This window comes from Tachysurus fulvidraco, chromosome 23 (assembly GCF_022655615.1).
Source record: "Tachysurus fulvidraco isolate hzauxx_2018 chromosome 23, HZAU_PFXX_2.0, whole genome shotgun sequence".
NCBI lineage: Eukaryota > Metazoa > Chordata > Actinopteri > Siluriformes > Bagridae > Tachysurus > Tachysurus fulvidraco.
Window position 1 is genome coordinate 12,087,840 of NC_062540.1, and position 21,411 is coordinate 12,109,250.

Consider the following 21,411-nt stretch of genomic DNA (forward strand, 5'->3'; position numbering starts at 1 on the left):
TCTGAATCCATTAGGAAAATAATAATAAGCCATTTAAAGATTTGATATAATGCATGAATCATTAATGCGTATTAATGTGTAATGTTCTATAGAGAGACTGAAGCTGTATAGAAGCCAGTTTTTATTGCTTGAGTAACATTCATAAACCCTATGTTCAAAATGTTATATGGAAGTAAGTTTTATTATTTTTTATGTAGTATAACTGAGTAAACATCAGCATGCATTAACTAGTCACAGTGCAATAATTATAAATCTGTCTTTATCTTTCTATATCTGTGTTGTAGTGTCTATCAATATCAACATATCTTCATGCTTCTATTTAAATTCTGTTGATGTATGAGCTTGGGATCAAATAAGCACATATTTATGAAGTCAACCCTTTGCCATGGTGATATCTTGTGGTTTTCTAAGGAAAAGAAGATTATGGTTCTACTGGGTGGTTCTGTGAAGCAGATATGAAAGTAAATATTTAAAGAAGTTCTTAGCAATGTTATATTTGTGCTTGAGTTCTTCAGATGGCATAATTATTATGTTCCTTTTATCTTCACAGATCCTGCAAGAAGATAGGAATGTGATCTAGCAAATGGATAGAATTGTGATCTTTATTATTCCATGAAAATAACACCTATCCATTCTTCAGTCATAAACATGTTTATCATGTTAATAAGTGTAGGATTAAATATGTCTTATCATAATGATTAAACATTATAAATACATTGGAGGGCCTACTTTACTGGTTATAGAGATTAACAAGTAGAAGATGTTATCAAGAGAAAATTATGACAGCAAGGAAAAGTATAGACTGGGGCCACAAAGCAGTCGAATATTCTCACTCGAATTACAAAGAGCTTGGATGTCATCTCTATCTCAGCAATTGCTTTAATACACAAATAGTTACTTGATGGCAAGCATTTTGCCCCGAATAATCAGAGAAACAAAAGGTCGAACAGTTAATACAGGGCAGGTTTAGCCCTCAGACTGCTCTGCCAAGACCACTAAAGAACGCTGCTCTTTATTTCTCTAGGTTATTTAGCCTGCAGCAGCACTCGCATTCAGAGAAGGGATGTGAATCTCCCAAAATAATGTTACATTAATATATTTATAATTTTATTCTAATTAGTCCAGCAGAATAATTTCAGAATAATGGATATAAGATAATAAATTTAAATTATACACAGTGTAATTATGAATTATTTTACACTCAGATACAAGCACATATGCCCATTCATCTATCCAGTTTCTGAACAGCTCATCCCAGTCAGGGTTGTGGGAACCCTAAAGTCTATCTCAGGTGATTCAGGGCACAAGGTGGGGGCACTCTGGATGGGGTACCAACCTGAAAAGTGGCACAATCACACATACACTCCCATTCACACACTTCAGAATATTTAGAGCTGCTAATCAGTCTACCACCAGGAGAGGAAACCAGAATCTACCAAAGCACAAACTATGCAAACTCCATGTACTCAGAGCAGAGGCAGGAATTAAAGACCTTCAGGTGTGAGGCAAACATACTTAGCACTAAGCCATAGTGCCTCCAGCACGCGCACACACACACACACACACACACACACACACACACACACACACACACACACACACACACACACACACACACACACACACATTTGATCTGATCTGTGTGGAGTATGTAAGGACATATGGACATTTGGATGTTTTGGGTCAAATGAACCTACTAACCCTGTAGACCTAACATAGGCCACAGAGTACAGTCAGTTACAGTATTAAGCATTTAAAGTTTATGGGACATGCTGATCGGCTGTTAAAATAAGACAATACTACTTCAGTATGTCGAAAAGGACACTAACCTGTGCCGGTGTGCTGAACGGAAGTATGTGACTTCATTGGGGCTTAGACTTTAGGGGAATGCTTTTACTCAACAAGAAGTTGCTTCGACCCCAGAGTGAACGGTACAACGCGCGCGCACGCTCACGCGGAGCAGACACACACACACACACACACACACACACACACACACACACACACACACACACACACACACACACACACACACACACGGAACGGATACGGGGCGCGCGCAACCAGGGTGACATCATACCTTTAAAATCCGAAGGCGCGGTCGCATCGCCGTATAACGTCAGTTCTTTCTCTCTGAGAGCGCTTACATAGAAAAGGTTTACCCTCCTCCTTTTCCTCCACCTCTTTGATACTTTACCAATTAAGGATCTCATGTTAGGAGAGGAGAAAGGGAGATAGAAAAGAACAAGAGGGTGTCACTCGCGTTCTTTCTGGAGTTCACCAAACTCGCGTTTTCCCCTTAGGGAGACTTCAGTCCGGCAGGGAGGGAAACTGAGATAGTGCACTTTTCTCCGCGTAACGGCGTGAAATCATACAGAAGGTACCATCATACGGCCATTCGGAAAACAACGCGAAACATGTAAGTCAGAAAGTTTTCCCTTTTCTTATCACAGTCATAAGAGGTTGTGCAACTTAAACTGTATGCATAGGTGAAAGTTATAATGTTGTAGCCTGAAACAGCTACAATATTCAAATGTCTGAACTGCTATTAAGTCATGATTTAATGTCAACCTTTTTAAAAGTAGAGTTTTTTTGTTTTGTTTTTTTACTATCATTTAGCAAACATACGCGGTAACATTCAGAGGATATATAAACGTACGCGCTCTGATGCTCAGCGCTCTATAGGCACTTACTAGATTTACGTGCATCATCATTAGTTACTGCTTTATGGATTATAAACGGTGACAAATAAACAGTTGTTTCCAGTACAACCTTGTGTTTTAAAGAGTTTGTGACAGGATTAACTGAAATGTACGAGCTGCGTATCTGACGTACGATCAGATATACATAGTTGTTATTTACAGCTGAATGTCAAAACGTATATAATCAAATACGGGGCCCACATGAAGATAAGGCGTGTCTGAACAAAGCCCTTGGATCACCACTGTAGATAATCCCGTGAACCTCTTTACACAGTTCTGTTTCAGCTCCCATCCCTTTTACAGTCTATCCTCATGCAGAGTTCCTTTGCTTTAGCTGATGCGTCGACATACACGTTCCCTGTGGCTCTCTACAGGGGTTTAAACATGTCGTAACCCAATTAAGCCCTCCTCACCAAATAAGGCAAACTATGGATAACGCCGGCCTGCTTTCTCGCCTGTATATCACTTTGTAACTTTGATGGTGGCGTGCGCCCCCCTCCGCTCACAGCGCAGTGTACACTGGGAAAACTCACCTGAGCAAACTGGCAGCACTCAAAGACCCAAATCACTGCCTGGCAATAGATAAAATCAGACGTGACCATCTTGTGGTGCCAAAGGACATGTTTTACGCAGTTTAGTGTTATCGATGCTTTACCACCTTTTAGGGTTTCTAGTATCTCGTGTAGTAGGTAGATCTTCTGAACTTCCATATAATAACTCTAACATTTCTTTTAAGACGTCTGCTAAGATAACCATGTATATGAAGTGTTTCGTTTCTAAAGAGATCTCTTGAATTAACCGGAAAAAACACAGATAGCTTTCTAGCACTGCAATCTGTGTTTTTCATTCGTCTTCTGAAGATTGCAACTTGCGCATCTGCGGTTGATAGATATGGGCTAACCACACGGTGGTGAGCATGCAGAGATCGCGCAGGCTGTGGCATGGCATGGCAAATCTTCTATCTGCATCCTGTTGATTTTGCACATCGAGTGAACGTGATAAATGTTCTCGTAGGGACTTTTTCTTTCGATTTATCATCAGTTAGATAGGTTTTCGAGGTTATTTCTTAAATGTACATTTTTATTTAGGAAATAGATTACACTTGTTTGTGTGAACAAATTAAAGTATGCGTTAATATGATAAATTATGTCATTTTCACCTATGGTAAGAAATACAAGTGGATACCATTGTGTCTAATACTAAATCCTGTAGGTGGCACCAAAGTACGAAATGAAATTCGTGTGATAAAGTTATCCGTAGGTCTTGCTTGTTGCTTCGAAGTAGATATTTAAGTTATACTTTAAGCATTTACATCAGAAAATCAGACTCAGGTGAAAACATTGCCTTATGGTGATATATCTATATATGTACTTTGTGTTGATATATACTGTGTGTGTGTGTGTGTGTGTGTGTGTGTGTGTGTGTGTGTGTGTGTGTGTGTGTGTGTGTGTGTGTGTAAATATGCGTATTTAACAGTCCGTTATTTCTATATTTCTGTGCGTAAAGGAGAGAGGGGGGTGTCGAGTAAGATAGATTTAAAAGAATGAAGTTGTCCAGTAGTCTGTTTTAGGGAGGGGGTATTGGTAGGGTCAAGGGGCATCAGTAGTTATGCGGATTCCATTCCTCAGATTCTCCTAGATAGGAATGGTCTGAAAAAATGCTAAATGGACACATTCTTTACGCTTAACATCCTCTACCACGATTTTGCCCATATTTACCAAATTTTCAGTGCATTCTCCAACCTAATGAAATTATATAAGGACGTAGTTCCTTTTAGTGAGTCGACTATACAATGTATCTACAAAAGGATTCACATCAGATAGCGAAGTGCATGATGTCTTTGGGCAAACCAAAGTGCTAACTGCTACTGGGATGTGAAAGAAACACCCAAGCTTTGAGTTTCATTCATTACTACGCCAAGTCACCCATAATCTATCATTTATTCGATCTTTTTTTGTGCGTTGATATCATTGGTGTAGTTTTCAGAGACACCATTTGGTGCGACTGATTGAGAAATAAACTCTCAAATGTCGATTTTAGGCTAATTTTCTGCTTCATCAAATTGGTAAAGCCTTTATGGGGAGGAGATGAGAACGACTTTTTTTTCGTGTAAACGAGTGAAAACAATTGACCGTATAAATTACATAATACGCTTGAGAATCGGTTCGCCTTAAGCCACATTAAGTTTAAGGCTCTGTCCCTAACACACCCAACACCCACACAGCATTCTCTTTAATCTCATAATCTCTTCAAAGACTTGGGTGTCGATCACGATTTGTACATAATGTCATATAAAATAAAAAACAAAAACAAATGTAAAGTTTCCACTTATGTCTAAATATAGTTGGATAGTAGAAACATTTTCTTGAACTTATTTAATCTCTCGTCTCTTGCAGTTACAAGAACCGAATACAAGAGCATAGAGCTTTAAACAAGACTCCACCCTAAAAAAAAAAGTCAGACTCGTAGCGAGGCCGAGCGGAGAGCATAAGAATGAGTCAACACCCACGCCTGCACCAGTCGAGCGCTGCCTCAGCCGCATCCAACGTCTCTCTCGCACCGGACAAGGACGCCGACATGCCCGCCACGGAGAAAGATCTGGCCGAGGACGCGCCATGGAAGAAGATCCAGCAGAACACGTTCACTCGCTGGTGCAATGAGCATCTGAAGTGCGTGAACAAGCGAATCGCAAACCTGCAGACGGACCTTAGCGATGGTCTGCGCCTAATCGGGCTGCTCGAGGTGCTCAGCCAGAAGAAGATGTTCCGCAAGTACAACCAGCGGCCCACCTTCAGGCAGATGCAACTGGAGAACGTGTCAGTGGCGCTGGAGTTTCTCGACAGGGAGAATATTAAACTCGTGTCCATAGGTATGTGCTTTTCCCGTTGCACATATTACAGTATGTTTCCTTTCTGCCTTTGACTGCTAACTTTCCAAAAGTTTTTCCAGTTGAATCCCGAAGTTGGCTACAGCCTGCTTCAACACTGTTTTACATTGATGGTGCAATGTTTTACAAGTTTGTTACCTCTAAAACAATCTGATTGTGTCGAGTAAGTTCCACACACATGAATGAAAATGTTGTCCTCGTGTATATATTTCGCTTTAAACCCCAATTTACGTTTAATAATGTATACTTAAGGCACCAAACTGTGTAGGCCACAGGATAACGGGCAAGTGGGTATTGTCGCTAAAGTTGGGCCTAACTGGAGTCTCCTATTATGTGTAGAAATAGCGTTTAATCCTCAAACCGCAATTAAAACTGAAATATCTAAGCACGGTCTCTTCATTCACGCTTTTTGAAAACAAGAATCCCAAGTAAAGCTGTGAATAATTCTTGTGTGATGTGAGTTACTAAAAGTTCTGTTTTTATTATTAACCGGCTATTTTTTGGTTAGTTTGGTTGTTTTTTGTTTTGTTTTTTACAACCAAACGCTGAATGTCCACGTTGGATTTAAAATCCGGATCTTGGCAATTATTTAGGCGCAACAAGTAGGTTTTGTGGACGCTTGTGTTGGAGGGTGTGGATCTAAATTCTGTTGGCATCAAAGTTATCCATTCAGCCTCAGGGCAATCCTTACTTACATGCCGGTTTTAATCCATGTAAAGCTGTGTCCACACAGATTGTTTGTCCATGTGAGTGTGTGTTGCTGGTCAAGCCTTGAAGATCTGCAATGACAAACATTCAATCCTATATGGCCTCATCGAAGCTTTGTGTCTAGAATAATTTACAAAACATCATTGTCCAAGTCTGTACGTCCTCTCTAATGTCTTGAGAAAGGAAGAATATATTTGTTTTAATTAATAGCAATATTTCTGGGGCACATCTCCAAATTAAATTTAATAGTTTGTGCTCAGAGCATGATGAACTCAAATAAACCAAATGTAGATTTCATGATTAGAAGGAACTATTTTTATAATGCTTTGCTTGACAAACCATACTGGCAGGACTTCCTGCGAAATGTTTCCATGCTGGGACATATTCTTTTAAAGACCTTTTTCCAATTAGAAGAAGCATATGTAATTACCAGCAATTTAGACCACAAACCATGTGCCATATACTGTACATACAAGTATCCTCCCTATCCCTCAAATGTCTACAAAACTATTGCTTTTATCCAGGACGTGGTATATGACTTTGCATTTTAGTCCTGGGTTTGAAATTTGTATCAGCTTATCTTTGTCTTTGTTAAAAATGTCTTCAGCTTGCTGACCTAAAAAACAAACAAACATTAAAATAAAAGCTAAAAGCTTTATCTGGACTCAAATATACAGACAAATTGAAGCTTATGTCTGTATGGTGTGGGGTTCTTTTTTTTTTTTTTTATGCCTTTTATGATTTGCAGTGATAAAATTGGACAGTGGATTGCCTCCAATCTTAATTACATCCAGTTTTAAAATAAACCATCGGTGTTGGGTATCATAACTTTGACCTCCACATTTTAGTGCATTCTTTCTTCTCAAAACACACGTAATTCATCTCATCAACTAATGAACAAATTTGAATGAGGTGCATTTAAGTTGACAAATTATGAAACTTCCCCAGGGCCAAGACTGAAATGCACCACCTTCTGGTTAACAGCAATATCTTTTGTAGACATGTGTCCGTTGAGGGAGGATACTCGTATGTTCAGTATATGGTATGTTTGTGGTTCACATTGCTGGCAATTAGATATGCTTCTTCTAGTTGAGCAAGGATTCTGAAAGGATGCGTTTCTGCATGGCAATGTTTCTCAAGAAGCCCTGAAGGGATGAATGTAGCATATTTATTGAGGTGTTGCAAGCCAAGGGAGTCAGGGAATACAAAGAAAATGGGTACTAAAAGCCTCAGGTGATGCAGTGCAACATTTTTTTTTCCATCTGCTTGTACTTATCACAGTAAGGAATGCAATTGGAGGCAGTTATTTTTAATTGACGCAATACTGGATTGATTCCACTAATATTGATCTAAGATTTGAGGAAACAAGGTTTGGTTATGTGTCAATTGATATGATGGCCTATGATGTTGTTTATACTGAGGACTAGAACAATGGCTCCTTTATGCTAAGGTTTTTCTTTTATCAGTGAGAACATGGCTAATGGACCATTTGAAATTTTGGAGATGTACATAAAGTGGAGTTTAGAGTCTTGCTCTTGCATATGCAGCATTGTTGGAGGTCAGGTAGAGGAAGGTGGTGATGACACATCTTGGGTGCGGTTCTGCCTGATGTGCTGTTATGGTGTATTGCTCAATCTTCAGGCATGAGTCCTTGTGTAAAACAGTCAGGATAGGACTTGAGTCAGACATGCTTATCTCTAAAAAGAAGTGAGCACTTGTATATAAATAATAATATTAAAGAGCCCCTCAACTGGGTGGACAGAAGTCATTGCACAGAAGTCACAGCTGTATTAGCTAAACTATTAATGAGTTTAGATGTAAATGTAGTTTAAGTTGACAAATGTTTTTTAAAAATTGATCTGTTTATACACAATATAAGGACGGGGGAAATTGGCAACAAGTGGGAATTTGCACCGTTTTATAAAGTGTGTATCTATTTAGAAGCGTCTCATTTTCTGTTGTGCCTCTTTAACTTTAGAAGAATTCTTGTTTTATTGAACATTGGGTAGTTTTCTATTGATCAATGTCTTTTAATTTTGTAATTTTTTTTTTGTCTGCACTATAGGCCTGAAAATTATGTGCATGTTTGTTCAAATTGGTTTTATATTCTCTGATCTTCTCCTACAGTATGATGCCCAATACCTTTTGTGTGCAGCCTACAGTCTCTCCTTGCAGCCCCTTGCTAATGGCAGGATTTCCTGCTCATTCAGAACAGCTGATGCAGTTGCGGTGGTGTAAATAAATTGGATTAATGCAGTAAAATGTACTGATCTATAGTTCTAATGTGTTTTTAGGTTCTCATATATGAGGTTGCTTGAGTGCATGGCACCCTGAACCAACCGCACAGGGAAAGAACCTTGTGGCGTAATAGCCAAAAACTTTCCTCTGGCCTTCAAAAATTGATTCTGCAACTCGACTGTTTTTTTTGAAGTAGTTATTTTAACTCCCAGCACACAAAGTATTTGTCACGACTGTCTTCCACAGTGACTCAAAAGCAGCAGTGGCAATTTTTAGGTGAAACCCTTTTAAAGGTTTCTTTGAGACACTGATTCACCCACATAGCAGCTGCATAAACCTCATGACTTCTTGTTTTTCTGAAAAACTTTACAAAGAATGTGGATCTTCAAACCTCAATCAGTTTTGGTAATGGGTGTGCATGGGATCAGGATACGAGGTGGCTTTAAGACTAACAAAAGGACACTTGATTGTAGTCTTCCTCTGTTCTGCTGGGACCTCCATGATTCACATTTTGGTGATTCATCTCAGCAGATAAGATAAATTGCTCTGGCACTACTTAAGATAGTGGTTAGGGATGGTGTGCTTTTGCAAAGCCTCCAGACTGGGGCTGCAGATTTCCTTCTCTTTGTATAGTTTGAGGGAGGGGAATATGGAGGGTCAGTAAGGGAGAACAGGGGAATGAAGGAATGAAAGTATCTTTTTGAATGAAGGTGTTGCCTAATACATTAAATTATTGAATCAAAAGTCTCAAGGTAATTGTCAAGAATTAGTACATTCTTGCATATTGCTTGTATGTGAAATGTGGTCAATTGTATCCATATGTACTTGAGATGCAATGGAATGATTAGGGTACCCTTGGGTTTTATGGTATGTTGTCATGTCCTCTGTTACTATGCACAAAAAATGTGCAGTTAAAATTTAAATTCCTACTTTGGTTCCCAGCAGTTCCTTTAGCTGTATCAGTCAATTCAACTGCTGTTAATTGATGCACAAATGCAAAGTATCAATCTCAGGACATATTGTACTTGCAGTATGTTTCAATCCATGACAATTTTTTCTAATTAGAAGCTTCATAAGACATAAACTTTCCAGTTTGTGTGTGTGTGATATGTGAGGATAAAGGATGGAGTCTGGCATGGAATAATTTGCCACAGAACAAGAAGAGCCAAATGACAATCCAGCTCTGTCAATATAGGGTTTTACAAAAGTCTGAACGCAGCACTTTTCTCTGTTCAAGGCTTTTTGCTCCCTGCCATTCCTTCCCTCCTCCCTCTGTTCCCTCCCTCATTGTAATCAGAAACCGCTGTGCAGGGAAATGGGTGGCCTGCCAGCATCAAGTTTGCTTCTGCCCTTTTAAGGCTAAAAAACCAGGAGGAACATTTCCAAAAGAGAGGGAGGGATGGAGGAAGGCTAAGGAGGTGGGAGGGACCTTTGGAAGCAGCAGAAATAAGAGAGGAAGTATGCTCACAAAGTTCATCCTCTTGAGAATACATATTGTGTATATACCATGTATTGTGTATTTCAGAAAGCTTTTCTATATGTGGTAATGTAGCAGCAGTTAGTGTTGTGCTTTTTTTTTTTTTTTTTTATTTAAATCTGAGCTGTTGATGCAACTGTTCCTTGAGTCTTAACTATCAGACAAGCTGAAATACAGGCTAACATGGTATTAAACCTGGGTGCACACAAGGTTGCATCCATCACTGGGCTGGGTCCTGAGGTGTATAAGCAACCCTTAGAGATTTAATGAGTCAGAGAGCATGCTTACAAACTATGTGGTTGTTTATCCAGATTTCAGGTCAAGACTTGATAAGTGGATTGTGTTGGAATGTGTGCAATTTCCTACATGGAATCCCCATGCTGAAATGGTGTTTCCTTTTCTGCCCCCTCATTAAGTTTGGATACAGAGTATAAGTTCTAAAGTTAGTATAGACAGCATTTACCTTAACTGGGACTTTTATGGGTTTGATCACATCCCTGCACTATATCTAGGCTGATGAGTCATTCCTGCAAGATTAGTAGGCTGGGAGAGTGTCTGCTGCGGTGGTACATGGCATTGTGCATCAGAGGTCTGGGTGTGGGGTCAGAGGGGAGTGTTGACGTCAGATGCTGTAGTTTATTGAGCCCAGAGTGACGGTGAGTCATGGGAATGTGTGCTTTGGAATATCTGTGCTCATATCCAAGAAACCGATAACTTTGCTTTCTGAAATAACTTGTTTATTATGCCCCACCTACATTTCATAAATATTGTTCTGGGTTTTTACTGTCAGGCTTCTTTTTTTAATCTGTTCTCACATCTACCCTACTTGTTTTTCTTTGCAATAAGAATGCCTGGTTTGGGAATTTCATGACTAGCCCTGATCATGTCCAAAAAAGGCCTGAGCATAGTGGAGAGCTTGTTGCAGATTCCTGTCGTGTTTCATATGTTTGCTAGTCTGTGATGTTTTGGTGATGAGTGTTTGAGTCAGTGACAAGTGCACACTTTTATTGTGTCATAATTATTGTTCCCAGGATTTTTCAAAAGGAGCAATCTAGTAGGGAAAAGCAATTAAGAGGAGGTACAGGGTTTCCATGTGCATGGAAATCTCTACTGCTTATCACAGTTTATGAATGGCTTCTGCATGGGTTTCCTACAGGTCCCCTGGTTTCTTCCCACTGTTCACAAATTTGCTGGTAGGTGAAATAGCTTGAAAATGGAATCGATTTATTTGACAAATAACACAATGTAGTTTGTTGTATGATTGAATAGCAGCTTGTGGTTGGTTGTGGGACGATCTGTTCAGTACAGAGGGTGTGACTTCTCCACACCCACTGTACTCAACTCATAATACAAGTGCCTCTGATGCCACTAACAAGTGTCAACCTGTTTAACACAAATGGATCTCTCTCTCTCTCTCTTTCTTTCTTTCTTTCTTTCTTTCTTTCTGCATACACACCCTTTCAATATAGAGTTGTTCAGCTCAGGAGTCATATGAGCTTGACAATGCTGTCTCACTACCATTCCCCTGATCACCTTCTGATTCTTAACAATTAAGAGGGAACTAAGCTGTCCCAAGTTCTGCTTCATAAGTGCACAATCATACCTTTTTGGACATGTTAGAAATTACCCTGTTCTCTTAACCACTTCTAGGCTGTTAGAATAATAGAGCTACGGATCTTATATTTTGGCACCCAGTGTTATGTTTTTCACACTGAAAGCAAATGGATCAGAGATTCTTCAATAGTCCAGTTTCATTTGCCAGAACCCAAGCTGAATTCCAACAAACTTTGGAGAGGTTAGTGTGGTTTGTAGACCACACTCTGGAGAAGTCAAATCATTGCAAATGTATTGTTTAACATGGCAACAGGATCGTTGGATAAGTAGTGTGAGCCATGAGCAGGCTGAAATGTTATGAGATCTTAAAATATACAGTACATTTGGGTTTCTATTTAGGACTGTTTTGTCTGTTTTTCCTATGTGCTAATGGGTTGAGGGTGCTTCTGGCTCAGTTGGTAAGTATTGAGCCTGGAGTGACACAGCATTTACGGATCAAAGGCAGCTATGTGAATCTTTAGAGCCCTAAACCGTGGCACACATGCATGGGCCTGTGTCTAGCTGCAAGATGAATGTGTTGTCCACTGATCTGAAATCCATAATGATTATTAATTGAGTCAAGCCCCATTAACTGTGTTTTGGAGGTGGTACTGATGTGGAGTTGTACCTAAAGGGTCTCCTCCATAGAGATTTAACTGTTAAGTTTAAAACGAGACACTCCAGACGTATGGGATGTGTTAAAATCTGGTAACCACTTGCATTGTACAAGAGGCTTGGGCTAGATCAGAGTTTATTCTTGTAATGTTGCATTAGGGCTGGCGCAAGTTGTGGCAGTTTGCACTCAGAGGGTCAGATGGGTGTGCATTTTATTTTGTTCAAAGAAAAGAGAAGTGTTATTGCTAAGCATGACTAATAGTTGTAATAGGTTAAGATCTTTGTGTATTTATTTTAAAACTGGGTGGAGATGGCTAATATGTTTTGCTTTTCTGTTGGTATATCTGCTGACCTTGCTGGTGGCCACAGTCACATTTCTCTGCCATCACCATTTAAAAGGGTTAGAGACCTACAATGATGACAAAAAACATTTTGACATAAAACAATCTGCAGTTAGTTTCATGCCAATCATGTAATTCATGGATTTTTGCCATCATTTAGAAACCATCCATGCAGTTTAACTTCATGGTATATTTGGATATGTGAGGAAAATGTGTAGCATATTTGACAGTAATTTCTATTTAAAACTTTAGAAACATATAAAATGGTCAACAATCAATATATAAAATGTTTTATCTGTTGAAAAGGGGAAGAAAATACAACACATACTTTCTAAACTTTCTCTTTCTTGACAACATTTCTTTTTTTTTTTCTTCTTTTTTTTAACTTTGTGTATGCAGTCGCTTCTTCTTTCTCATCCTTCCTAACAAATCAAGTTCCTCCCCCCCAACAGACAGTAAAGCCATTGTGGATGGGAACCTGAAGCTCATCCTTGGGTTGATATGGACCCTCATTCTGCACTACTCTATCTCCATGCCCATGTGGGACGAGGAAGAGGACACGGACGATGCCAAGCAGAAAACGCCAAAGCAGAGGCTCCTGGGCTGGATCCAGAACAAACTGCCCGAACTGCCTATAACCAACTTCAGCCGGGACTGGCAGTCAGGCAAAGCTCTGGGAGCACTAGTGGACAGTTGTGCTCCAGGTAGGTCACTGAAGTGGGTGTGGGAAGAATCAAAAGCTGTATTGGCTGTGTCTGGCTATCTGACACCAAACATATAAAATTAATGCTGTAACTTTTCAGGTCTGTGTCCGGACTGGGACTCCTGGGATCAGACAAAGCCTGTGGATAACGCCCGTGAGGCTATGCAGCAGGCTGATGAGTGGCTTGGTGTTCCTCAGGTAACTAACTTCTCTGTTGTCTGAGACTGAAACTTCCTTTTCACTTGGACTAAAATGAGTCCTTGAAATATTCAAGCAATTTGAATGCAAATAATAATGTTCTGCTTTCAAGCTTCTTTTTTAAAAGTTTCTTGTTACCTTGTTGGTTGTCTACCATAGTGTATTCTGACTATAATTGCTGTTGCTTGGTGTATGAACCCTTTTTATGCTTCAAATGAGTCACTAATTTAATCTCATTTATGAAGATAATAGATGTTAATGATGGAATAAAAGATGATAATCACTTCATTGAGAGAAATGTTCCTTAAAGTCTGACCAACATTAGTGGGTATTAGGGACATGCATTAAATATTATTACAATAAATCATAGTCTTTGGTAAATGCAAGAGGTATTTGTGCTACTACAGAAATGAAAGTGTCCAATGAAGTTTTGTAATGGGTTTCTTTTTTACCAAGTCTGGTGTATTGCATGCTGCCAGTTACAAGTGTGGTTGGGTATGTTTCCTGCTTGTCGCGTGACTTGTGCCTGCCATCTAATGCCACAGACTGGCATGTGGTCTGAAAGGTGGCTGTCTCCACGGTGACAGTTTCTGTTATGACAAACTTGTATAAATGGGTTTTTTTTTGGTCCTCCTGGTTTTTTTTTTTTTTTTTGTATTTGATTAACCTGCTTATTGTTGTTTCTATCAGGTCATCACTCCAGAGGAAATTGTTGATCCCAATGTGGATGAACACTCGGTTATGACATACCTGTCACAGTTCCCTAAGGCAAAGCTGAAGCCTGGTGCCCCATTGCGCCCCAAACTCAACCCCAAAAAGGCTCGTGCCTATGGCCCAGGTACAACTTTTTATCAAGTGTTATTTTATATTTATGAAAGCTCAATCAAATCTGTTAATTCATTGAATAGATATCCATAGGCATTGCATAGAACTTTTTTGCTCTGTTCAGGCATTGAGCCCACTGGTAACGTTGTGATGAAAAAGGCCCTGTTCACTGTGGAGACCATCAGCGCAGGCCAGGGGGAGGTGCTGGTTTATGTAGAAGACCCAGCTGGCCACCGTGAAGAGGCTAAAGTCACTCCCAACAATGACAAGAATCGCACTTACTCAGTAGTCTATGTTCCTAAAGTAACTGGTCCACATAAGGTAATTGGTCCTATTTGATTATCATGAAGTTAATCAATAATGCTCATTCTCTAGTAGACATGCGCACACATTATATGGATGATTTCTCCCTGTTAGTCTTAACATGTAACCCTTATCTTACATTTTAGGTAACAGTGCTGTTTGCAGGACTGCATATTTTAAAGAGCCCGTTTGAAGTGGAGGTGGGGATGGCTCAGGGTGACTCCAGCAAGGTTACTGCCCAGGGTCCAGGTCTTGAGGCTGTGGGCAACATTGCCAATAAAACCACCTACTTCGATGTCTATACTGCTGGTAAGCACAAAAATGCAGATCAAGTTTTATGTCAGAATTGTGTTTACTGGGCAATCATCAGTTTTGGGTTGTATTGTTAAAGAATTTGAAGATAAGATTATAATTACAAATTTTCATTTTCAGGTGCTGGAATGGGAGAAGTTGAGGTGGTCATTATTGACCCCAGTGGAAAGAAGGACACAGTACAGTGCCAAATTGAGGATAAGGGCAACAGCAGCTACCGCTGCACCTATAAACCCACCCAGGAGGGCCAACATACAATTTGCATAACGTTTGCTGGGGGCCAGATCTCCAAGAGCCCATACACAGTCAATGTTGGAGAAGGTAAGGAGCCAGTAGGGAAAAAGTAGAACTAGCAGGCATGAGGATTGTAGAGAAGAGGAAAGAGTCCTAAAAAGTACAACCATGTCTTTTACTGTGCAAGGTCCTGTAGTGTGTTTTTTTTTTTTTTTTTTTTTTTCCTTCTCTCTTGTTGTATTTCCTGGGCTATTATTTCTTCCCTGACGATACTTTCTCCTTTCTGAAGGACTGTGATCTGTAGCCGGCCTTTCTTCTATTTATTTTTGTTTCGGATCGACTCTTGACCACTGACGTGCTTTCCTGTCATCTTGGATCTGTTGGGTACTTTGCTTTCTGTTGACCTGCTGCATGTTTTCATGTAACTCACTCATGGTGCCTTTTTGATATAAAAAAATCCATATATTAGCCATTACTTGGAAATTGTGGGGCATCCTAATGACTCAGTGACACTTTAAGCAGTTATTTTTAAAGTGTGTCAATCACACTCATGATAACTCTCATTTCCTTTACTAATACCTCAAGCTGCTATTTTAGCTAACCATGCTTGCTACAGATATGTAGCTCTGCCACTACCAGTCCCTTATCTTCATTGCACAATGTCTGGAGTTTCCTGGCCATTTCCGAAAGCATTACCAAAGCATTGACTTCGTATATGTTTTAAAGTGTGATGCTTTAATCATTTCTCATGTCCCTTTGCAGCATGTAACCCAAGTCTGTGCAGAGCTAAAGGGCGTGGTTTGCAGCCCAAAGGCCTGAGGATCAAGGAGACTACAGAGTTTAAGGTCTATACTAAAGGAGCTGGCACTGGAGATTTGAAGGTCACCATTAAAGGGCCGAGTAAGTGGTGCTGAGGAAAAACTGCTTTTTATTTATTTATTTATTTATTTATTTATTTATTTATTTATTTATTTATTTATTTATTTATTTAATATTTATTCATTAATTTATTTGAAAGAAAAAAAAAACACTATGATTTTTCTACATGTGTGCATTACAGAGGGTCTGGAGGAGCCCTGTAAGAAGAAAGATCTTGGAGATGGAGTCTATTGCTTTGAGTATTACCCCACCACACCTGGAAACTACATCATTACCATTACGTGGGGTGGCCAGCATATTCCTCGCAGGTTAGAATATTTGATAATATTTTGTCATAGCAAACAATCTTCATTTCAAAATAAAATGTTCTAAATCTTGTGTTTTTTCTGGTTCTCCACATCTTTTGTTGTTTTTCCTATTTCAGTCCATTTGAGGTGAAAGTAAGCAGTGAGGCTGGGCCACAGCAGGTGCGGGCATGGGGCCCAGGCTTGGAAGGTGGCATTGTTGGCAAATCAGCAGACTTCGTGGTGGAGGCAGTTGGAGATGACGTTGGCACTTTGGGTGAGTTTCTCTAGCACTTTCACTAATATTTCTGATTCTTAGGACACTGTAGTTGTCAGAACAATTGGCAAATAATGCTTGACTTCCTGTACAGGTTTCTCTGTGGAGGGCCCATCTCCAGCTAAGATTGAGTGTGATGATAAGGGTGATGGCTCCTGCGATGTGCGCTACTGGCCCACTGAGCCAGGCGAGTATGCAGTACATGTACTCTGTAAAAATGAGGACATCCAGCACAGCCCCTTTATGGCTGAGATCAAACCAGCACCAGACAGAGACTTTTACCCTGACAAGGTAGAGATGAGTTTCTATGTCTCAGACAAAATAATTGCTGGGGAATGGGGGCATTGCACTTACCATTTTGTTCATTTGTATTTCAGGTGAAGGCCTATGGCCCAGGACTTCAGAGCACTGGTCTGGCTGTTGGAAAGCCAGCAGAGTTTACAGTGGATGCCAAACATGGAGGCCAAGCACCTCTAAAGATTCAGGCCCAGGTATTTATTTACATCTTTTTTGTGTGTTAAAGCACAGATCAAAATAGAAGGATAATGAGTTTTTTGTGGGGTTTTTTTTCTCCTAGGACAGAGATGGAAACCCAGTTGATGTGCAGGTTAAGGATAATAGTAATGGGACATACAGCTGCAGCTACACCCCGCGCAAGCCCGTTAAGCACACAGTCATGGTGTCTTGGGGTGGGGTCAATATACCAGAAAGCCCATTCAGGGTCAGTCTAAAAGATCTGACAATTTCACATGTATAGAATTGTACAGGTTTTTACATTTTTTTTGTTTGTATGTTTGCTTAATGCTGCTGGAATCTTAATTTTAAAACTGTAGATGAATGTTGGAGCTGGATGCCATCCTAATAAAGTGAAAGTGTCTGGACCTGGTGTTGCCAAGACTGGTCTGAAGGCTTTCGAACCAACATATTTCACTGTGGACTGTGCAGAGGCTGGCCAGGGTATGATTATATTCATTTTAATACTTAGGATTTTTGGTTCAGCAGATTCATCTTCCTTGTCTCCATAATATCGAAGATGAAAGATGTCATGTCTTTTTAGGTGATATAAGCATTGGGATTAAGTGTGCTCCTGGTGTTGTGGGACCAGCCGAGTCTGACATCGACTTTGACATAATCAGAAATGATAATGATACCTTCACAGTTAAATACACTCCCCCAGGAGCTGGCAGCTACACTATCATGGTGCTGTTTGCAGACCAGGTAATACACGCATGTGTATTGGTGTCTGCATGCTTATAGGTTGGTGTTCCTTGTCTCTGATGTACTTTTTTTTATTATCTTTTTAGCCTATTCCAATGTCACCAGTCAGAATTAAAGTGGATCCTTCTCATGATGCCAGCAAAGTCAAAGCAGAGGGACCTGGTCTTAGTCGCTCAGGTGACAAACACATCTCATTGAGCATTGTGAACCAAACCATCAGAAATGTATGAAGAGGGTTAAATAAGCACCTAATTTTCCTTTTATCATCCTCAGGCGTGGAACTAAACAAACCAACTCATTTTACTGTGAATACTAAGGGTGCAGGTAAAGCCAAGCTGGATGCTCAGTTTACTGGCCCCAACAAGGGTGAGGCAGTGAGGGACTTTGATATCATCAACAACCACGACAACACGCACACTGTCAAATATACTCCAGTGCAACAAGTAAGTACATAATTGTTGTGATAGAACATTTATACAGTCTTTTGAGTCTCTTGAGTGCTATTGAGACTCAAATATTCAAAAGCATTTTTATTGGTATGTATCAAATTTATTTTTTCCACAGGGTAATTTGGGTGTGAATGTGACTTATGGCGGTGACGCCATTCCCAAAACTCCCTTTGCTGTGCCTGTTGCTCCTTCCCTTGATCTTAGCAAGGTTAATGTTTCAGGCCTTGGCAGCAGTAAGTCATGTGTTCTTTTGACTTTTTGAATGTGATTTTTCTAGTATGTTGCTTATCCCTATGTGCTTTTCTGAGTTGTCTCTCTTCTTTTTTTTTAACCTCAGAGATGACAGTTGGAAAAGACCAAGAGATTACAGTCAAATCGAAGGGTGCAGGTGGTCAGGGTAAGGTTGCTGCAAAGGTGACTGGACCTGGTGGTAAATCTGTGCCCTGTAAGGTGGAACCAGGGTTGAGCCCAGAGACCAGCCAAGTTCGCTTCATCCCTAGGGACAAGGGACCCTATGAGGTGGAGCTCACTTACGATGGTGCTCCTATCCCAGGAAGCCCTTTCCCTGTTGAGGCTGTAGCTCCCACTGACCCATCTAAGGTGGGGCAATTTTGCATTTCAGATAAATGCTTAACCACACCTATTATATTAAATCTTTTTTCTGACCCTTTTCATTGCTTCTGTCTGTAGGTCCGTTGTTCTGGTCCAGGTTTAGAGCGAGCTAAGGTTGGAGAGACCGGCCAGTTTGTGGTAGACTGCACCAATGCTGGCCCTGCTGAATTAACCATTGAGATAATCTCTGATAATGGAACTGAAGCCGAGGTGCACATCCAGGATAATGGAGACGGAACTTATACCATCACCTACATTCCCCTATATCCTGGAGCGTACACTCTTACCATCCGCTATGGTGGCCAGGATGTGCCAAACTTCCCATCAAGACTAAATGTGGAGCCAGCTGTTGAAACCACTGGTGTAAAGGTCTTTGGACCTGGAGTTGAAGGAAAAGGTAGCTTTCTGTATTTAAATGCATTTGGGGTTCACATCACCATCTTTAAGTTTGTTGAATAAGAATTTGGGTAAATTTTTAAGCATATGTAACCATTAAAATCCTAATCTTTTAAAAATGTTGATTTTTTGGAATTATCTTGAAGGGGTGTTTAGAGAAGCTACCACGGATTTCACTGTTGATGCTCGTGCCCTAACAAAAACTGGTGGCAATCACATTAAAACCTGCATCAACAATCCATCTGGTAACTGCACTGAGGCTCTTATTAGGGACGTTGGGGATGGTACTTACAAAGTAGAGTACACTCCCTATGAAGAAGGTAAGCCTTAGGTCTTGTAGTAATCAAGCAATTCATGTTGAATCTATCTTTGGGTCTTGATTCAATGACTTCAAATTTTGTGTTGGCTCAATAAAAATTTTCTCTGCACAGGTACACATAATGTAGAGGTTTCTTATGATGGTGCCCCAGTACCCAACAGTCCATTCCGTGTACCTGTAACGGAGGGTTGTGATCCTGCACGTGTGCGTGTGCATGGTCCAGGACTACAGGCTGGCATCACCAACAAACCCAACAAATTCACAGTAGAGACACGGTTGGTATTTAGCTAGAGGCTACAACAGTTACAGAACTTGGTCCCTTTTTTTATTTTTGTATGGCATTTACTTCCGCTTTCATTGTCTGTTTAGTGGAGCTGGTACAGGAGGCCTGGGCCTGGCTATGGAGGGACCATCAGAAGCCAAGATGTCCTGCACTGATAATAAAGATGGCAGCTGCTCTGTAGAGTACATCCCATATGAGCCAGGAACATACAACCTTAATATTACATATGGTGGAAAACCTGTCACTGGTTAGTGTTTTTTTTTTTTTTTTTTTTTTTCCCCCCTTTTTTCTCCATTTGACAATAACTAACCCATTTCTTTTATTGTTTGCTCTCATAGGAAGCCCATTCTCTGTGCCTGTTCATGATACTGTTGATCCCACTAAGGTCAAATGCCAAGGGCAGGGTCTTGGAACCAATGTACGAGCTAATATCCCTCAGGTCTTCACTGTAGATGCCAGCAAGGCAGGAGTAGCTCCTTTACAAGTCAGAGTGCAGGGGCCCAAAGGTGAGAGATTGAGTTTCCAACTGTTAAAAATGATTCACTATTATCGGGAATATGCTTATATTTGTATGTGCCTTATGCAGGTGTTGTGGAGCCAGTTGAGGTGGTGGATAATGGAGACCAGACTCACACTGTAAGCTATGTGCCCACCAAGGAAGGGCCATATTCCATTAATGTGCTGTATGCTGATGAGGAGATCCCACGCAGGTTCATATCTGTTTCATAGTGGTTCAGTACTCTTACTTTATCAAACACTATAGTATTTATCAGATACTATAGTATGATGCTTATTTGCAGTAATAGGGCAGCAATGTGTGCTCTAGCCTTCACAATGTTGTGTAGAGAGCAGAAATTCCATAGTTATATGTATGTATAAGCTGGAACAGCAGTCTTTTATACTTAAATTGCAACTTTTTTTTTGTTGTTGTTGCATTGAGGATTGTTAGCAGGTATTCTATGTAAATGTTTGTATTGCTATTTCACTATTCTCTTTCTCATACACATTTCCTTCTATTATAGCCCTTATAAGTTGAAGGTTTTGCCCACACATGATGCCAGTAAGGTGCGTGCCAGTGGCCCTGGTCTTAACACTACTGGAGTGCCTGCCAGCCTGCCAGTGGAGTTTACAATTGATGCCAAGGATGCAGGAGAGGGACTTTTGGCTGTCCAGATTACTGTAAGTGCTAGAACTGTGAGGATAGAAAATGGTTGGATAGCTCTTGTATTAATCCTTGTTTATTTCAGGATCCAGAAGGGAAGCCCAAGAAGGCCAACATTCGTGATAACCAGGATGGTACTTATTTAGTCTCCTATGTGCCAGATATGACTGGTCGCTACACCATCCTTATTAAATATGGTGGAGATGAAATCCCATATTCCCCATATCGCATTCGAGCTATTCCTACAGGAGATGCCAGCAAGTGCACAGTCACAGGTAGGCCCTTCAACATCATGGACCCTCAATCCACTTAGGGTTACTAGTGATTTTTGTTTTCTGCACAGATTCATGTATGTACATTTAAGCACATTTTTCAGAAAACAGTAAGTGTGAACCA

At 40.3% G+C, this 21,411-nt stretch overlaps 1 protein-coding gene across 4 annotated transcripts in view; it reads left to right on the forward strand.

The window, feature by feature from the left end:
* Positions 1–2,156: 2,156 nt before the first annotated feature.
* Positions 2,157–21,411, forward strand: part of flna (filamin A, alpha (actin binding protein 280)) — a 28,121-nt gene continuing 8,866 nt past the window's right edge. For 3 of the 4 annotated variants that reach the window (XM_047807249.1, XM_047807250.1, XM_047807252.1), the window contains exons 1-28: positions 2,158–2,419; positions 5,099–5,571; positions 13,014–13,265; positions 13,365–13,462; positions 14,153–14,300; positions 14,412–14,608; positions 14,737–14,899; positions 15,023–15,223; positions 15,899–16,036; positions 16,197–16,323; positions 16,440–16,576; positions 16,671–16,867; positions 16,954–17,067; positions 17,154–17,297; positions 17,410–17,533; positions 17,634–17,794; positions 17,881–17,971; positions 18,068–18,237; positions 18,359–18,476; positions 18,581–18,843; positions 18,934–19,252; positions 19,398–19,571; positions 19,683–19,845; positions 19,940–20,100; positions 20,192–20,359; positions 20,440–20,563; positions 20,876–21,032; positions 21,101–21,290. In XM_047807249.1, coding sequence (XP_047663205.1) covers positions 5,196–5,571; positions 13,014–13,265; positions 13,365–13,462; positions 14,153–14,300; positions 14,412–14,608; positions 14,737–14,899; positions 15,023–15,223; positions 15,899–16,036; positions 16,197–16,323; positions 16,440–16,576; positions 16,671–16,867; positions 16,954–17,067; positions 17,154–17,297; positions 17,410–17,533; positions 17,634–17,794; positions 17,881–17,971; positions 18,068–18,237; positions 18,359–18,476; positions 18,581–18,843; positions 18,934–19,252; positions 19,398–19,571; positions 19,683–19,845; positions 19,940–20,100; positions 20,192–20,359; positions 20,440–20,563; positions 20,876–21,032; positions 21,101–21,290 — 4,675 coding nt within the window. In that variant the 5' untranslated portion in view covers positions 2,158–2,419; positions 5,099–5,195. Of the gene's footprint in view, positions 2,420–5,098; positions 5,572–13,013; positions 13,266–13,364; positions 13,463–14,152; positions 14,301–14,411; positions 14,609–14,736; positions 14,900–15,022; positions 15,224–15,898; positions 16,037–16,196; positions 16,324–16,439; positions 16,577–16,670; positions 16,868–16,953; positions 17,068–17,153; positions 17,298–17,409; positions 17,534–17,633; positions 17,795–17,880; positions 17,972–18,067; positions 18,238–18,358; positions 18,477–18,580; positions 18,844–18,933; positions 19,253–19,397; positions 19,572–19,682; positions 19,846–19,939; positions 20,101–20,191; positions 20,360–20,439; positions 20,564–20,875; positions 21,033–21,100; positions 21,291–21,411 lie in introns of all 4 variants that reach the window. The other variant, XM_047807251.1, reaches the window with a different exon arrangement.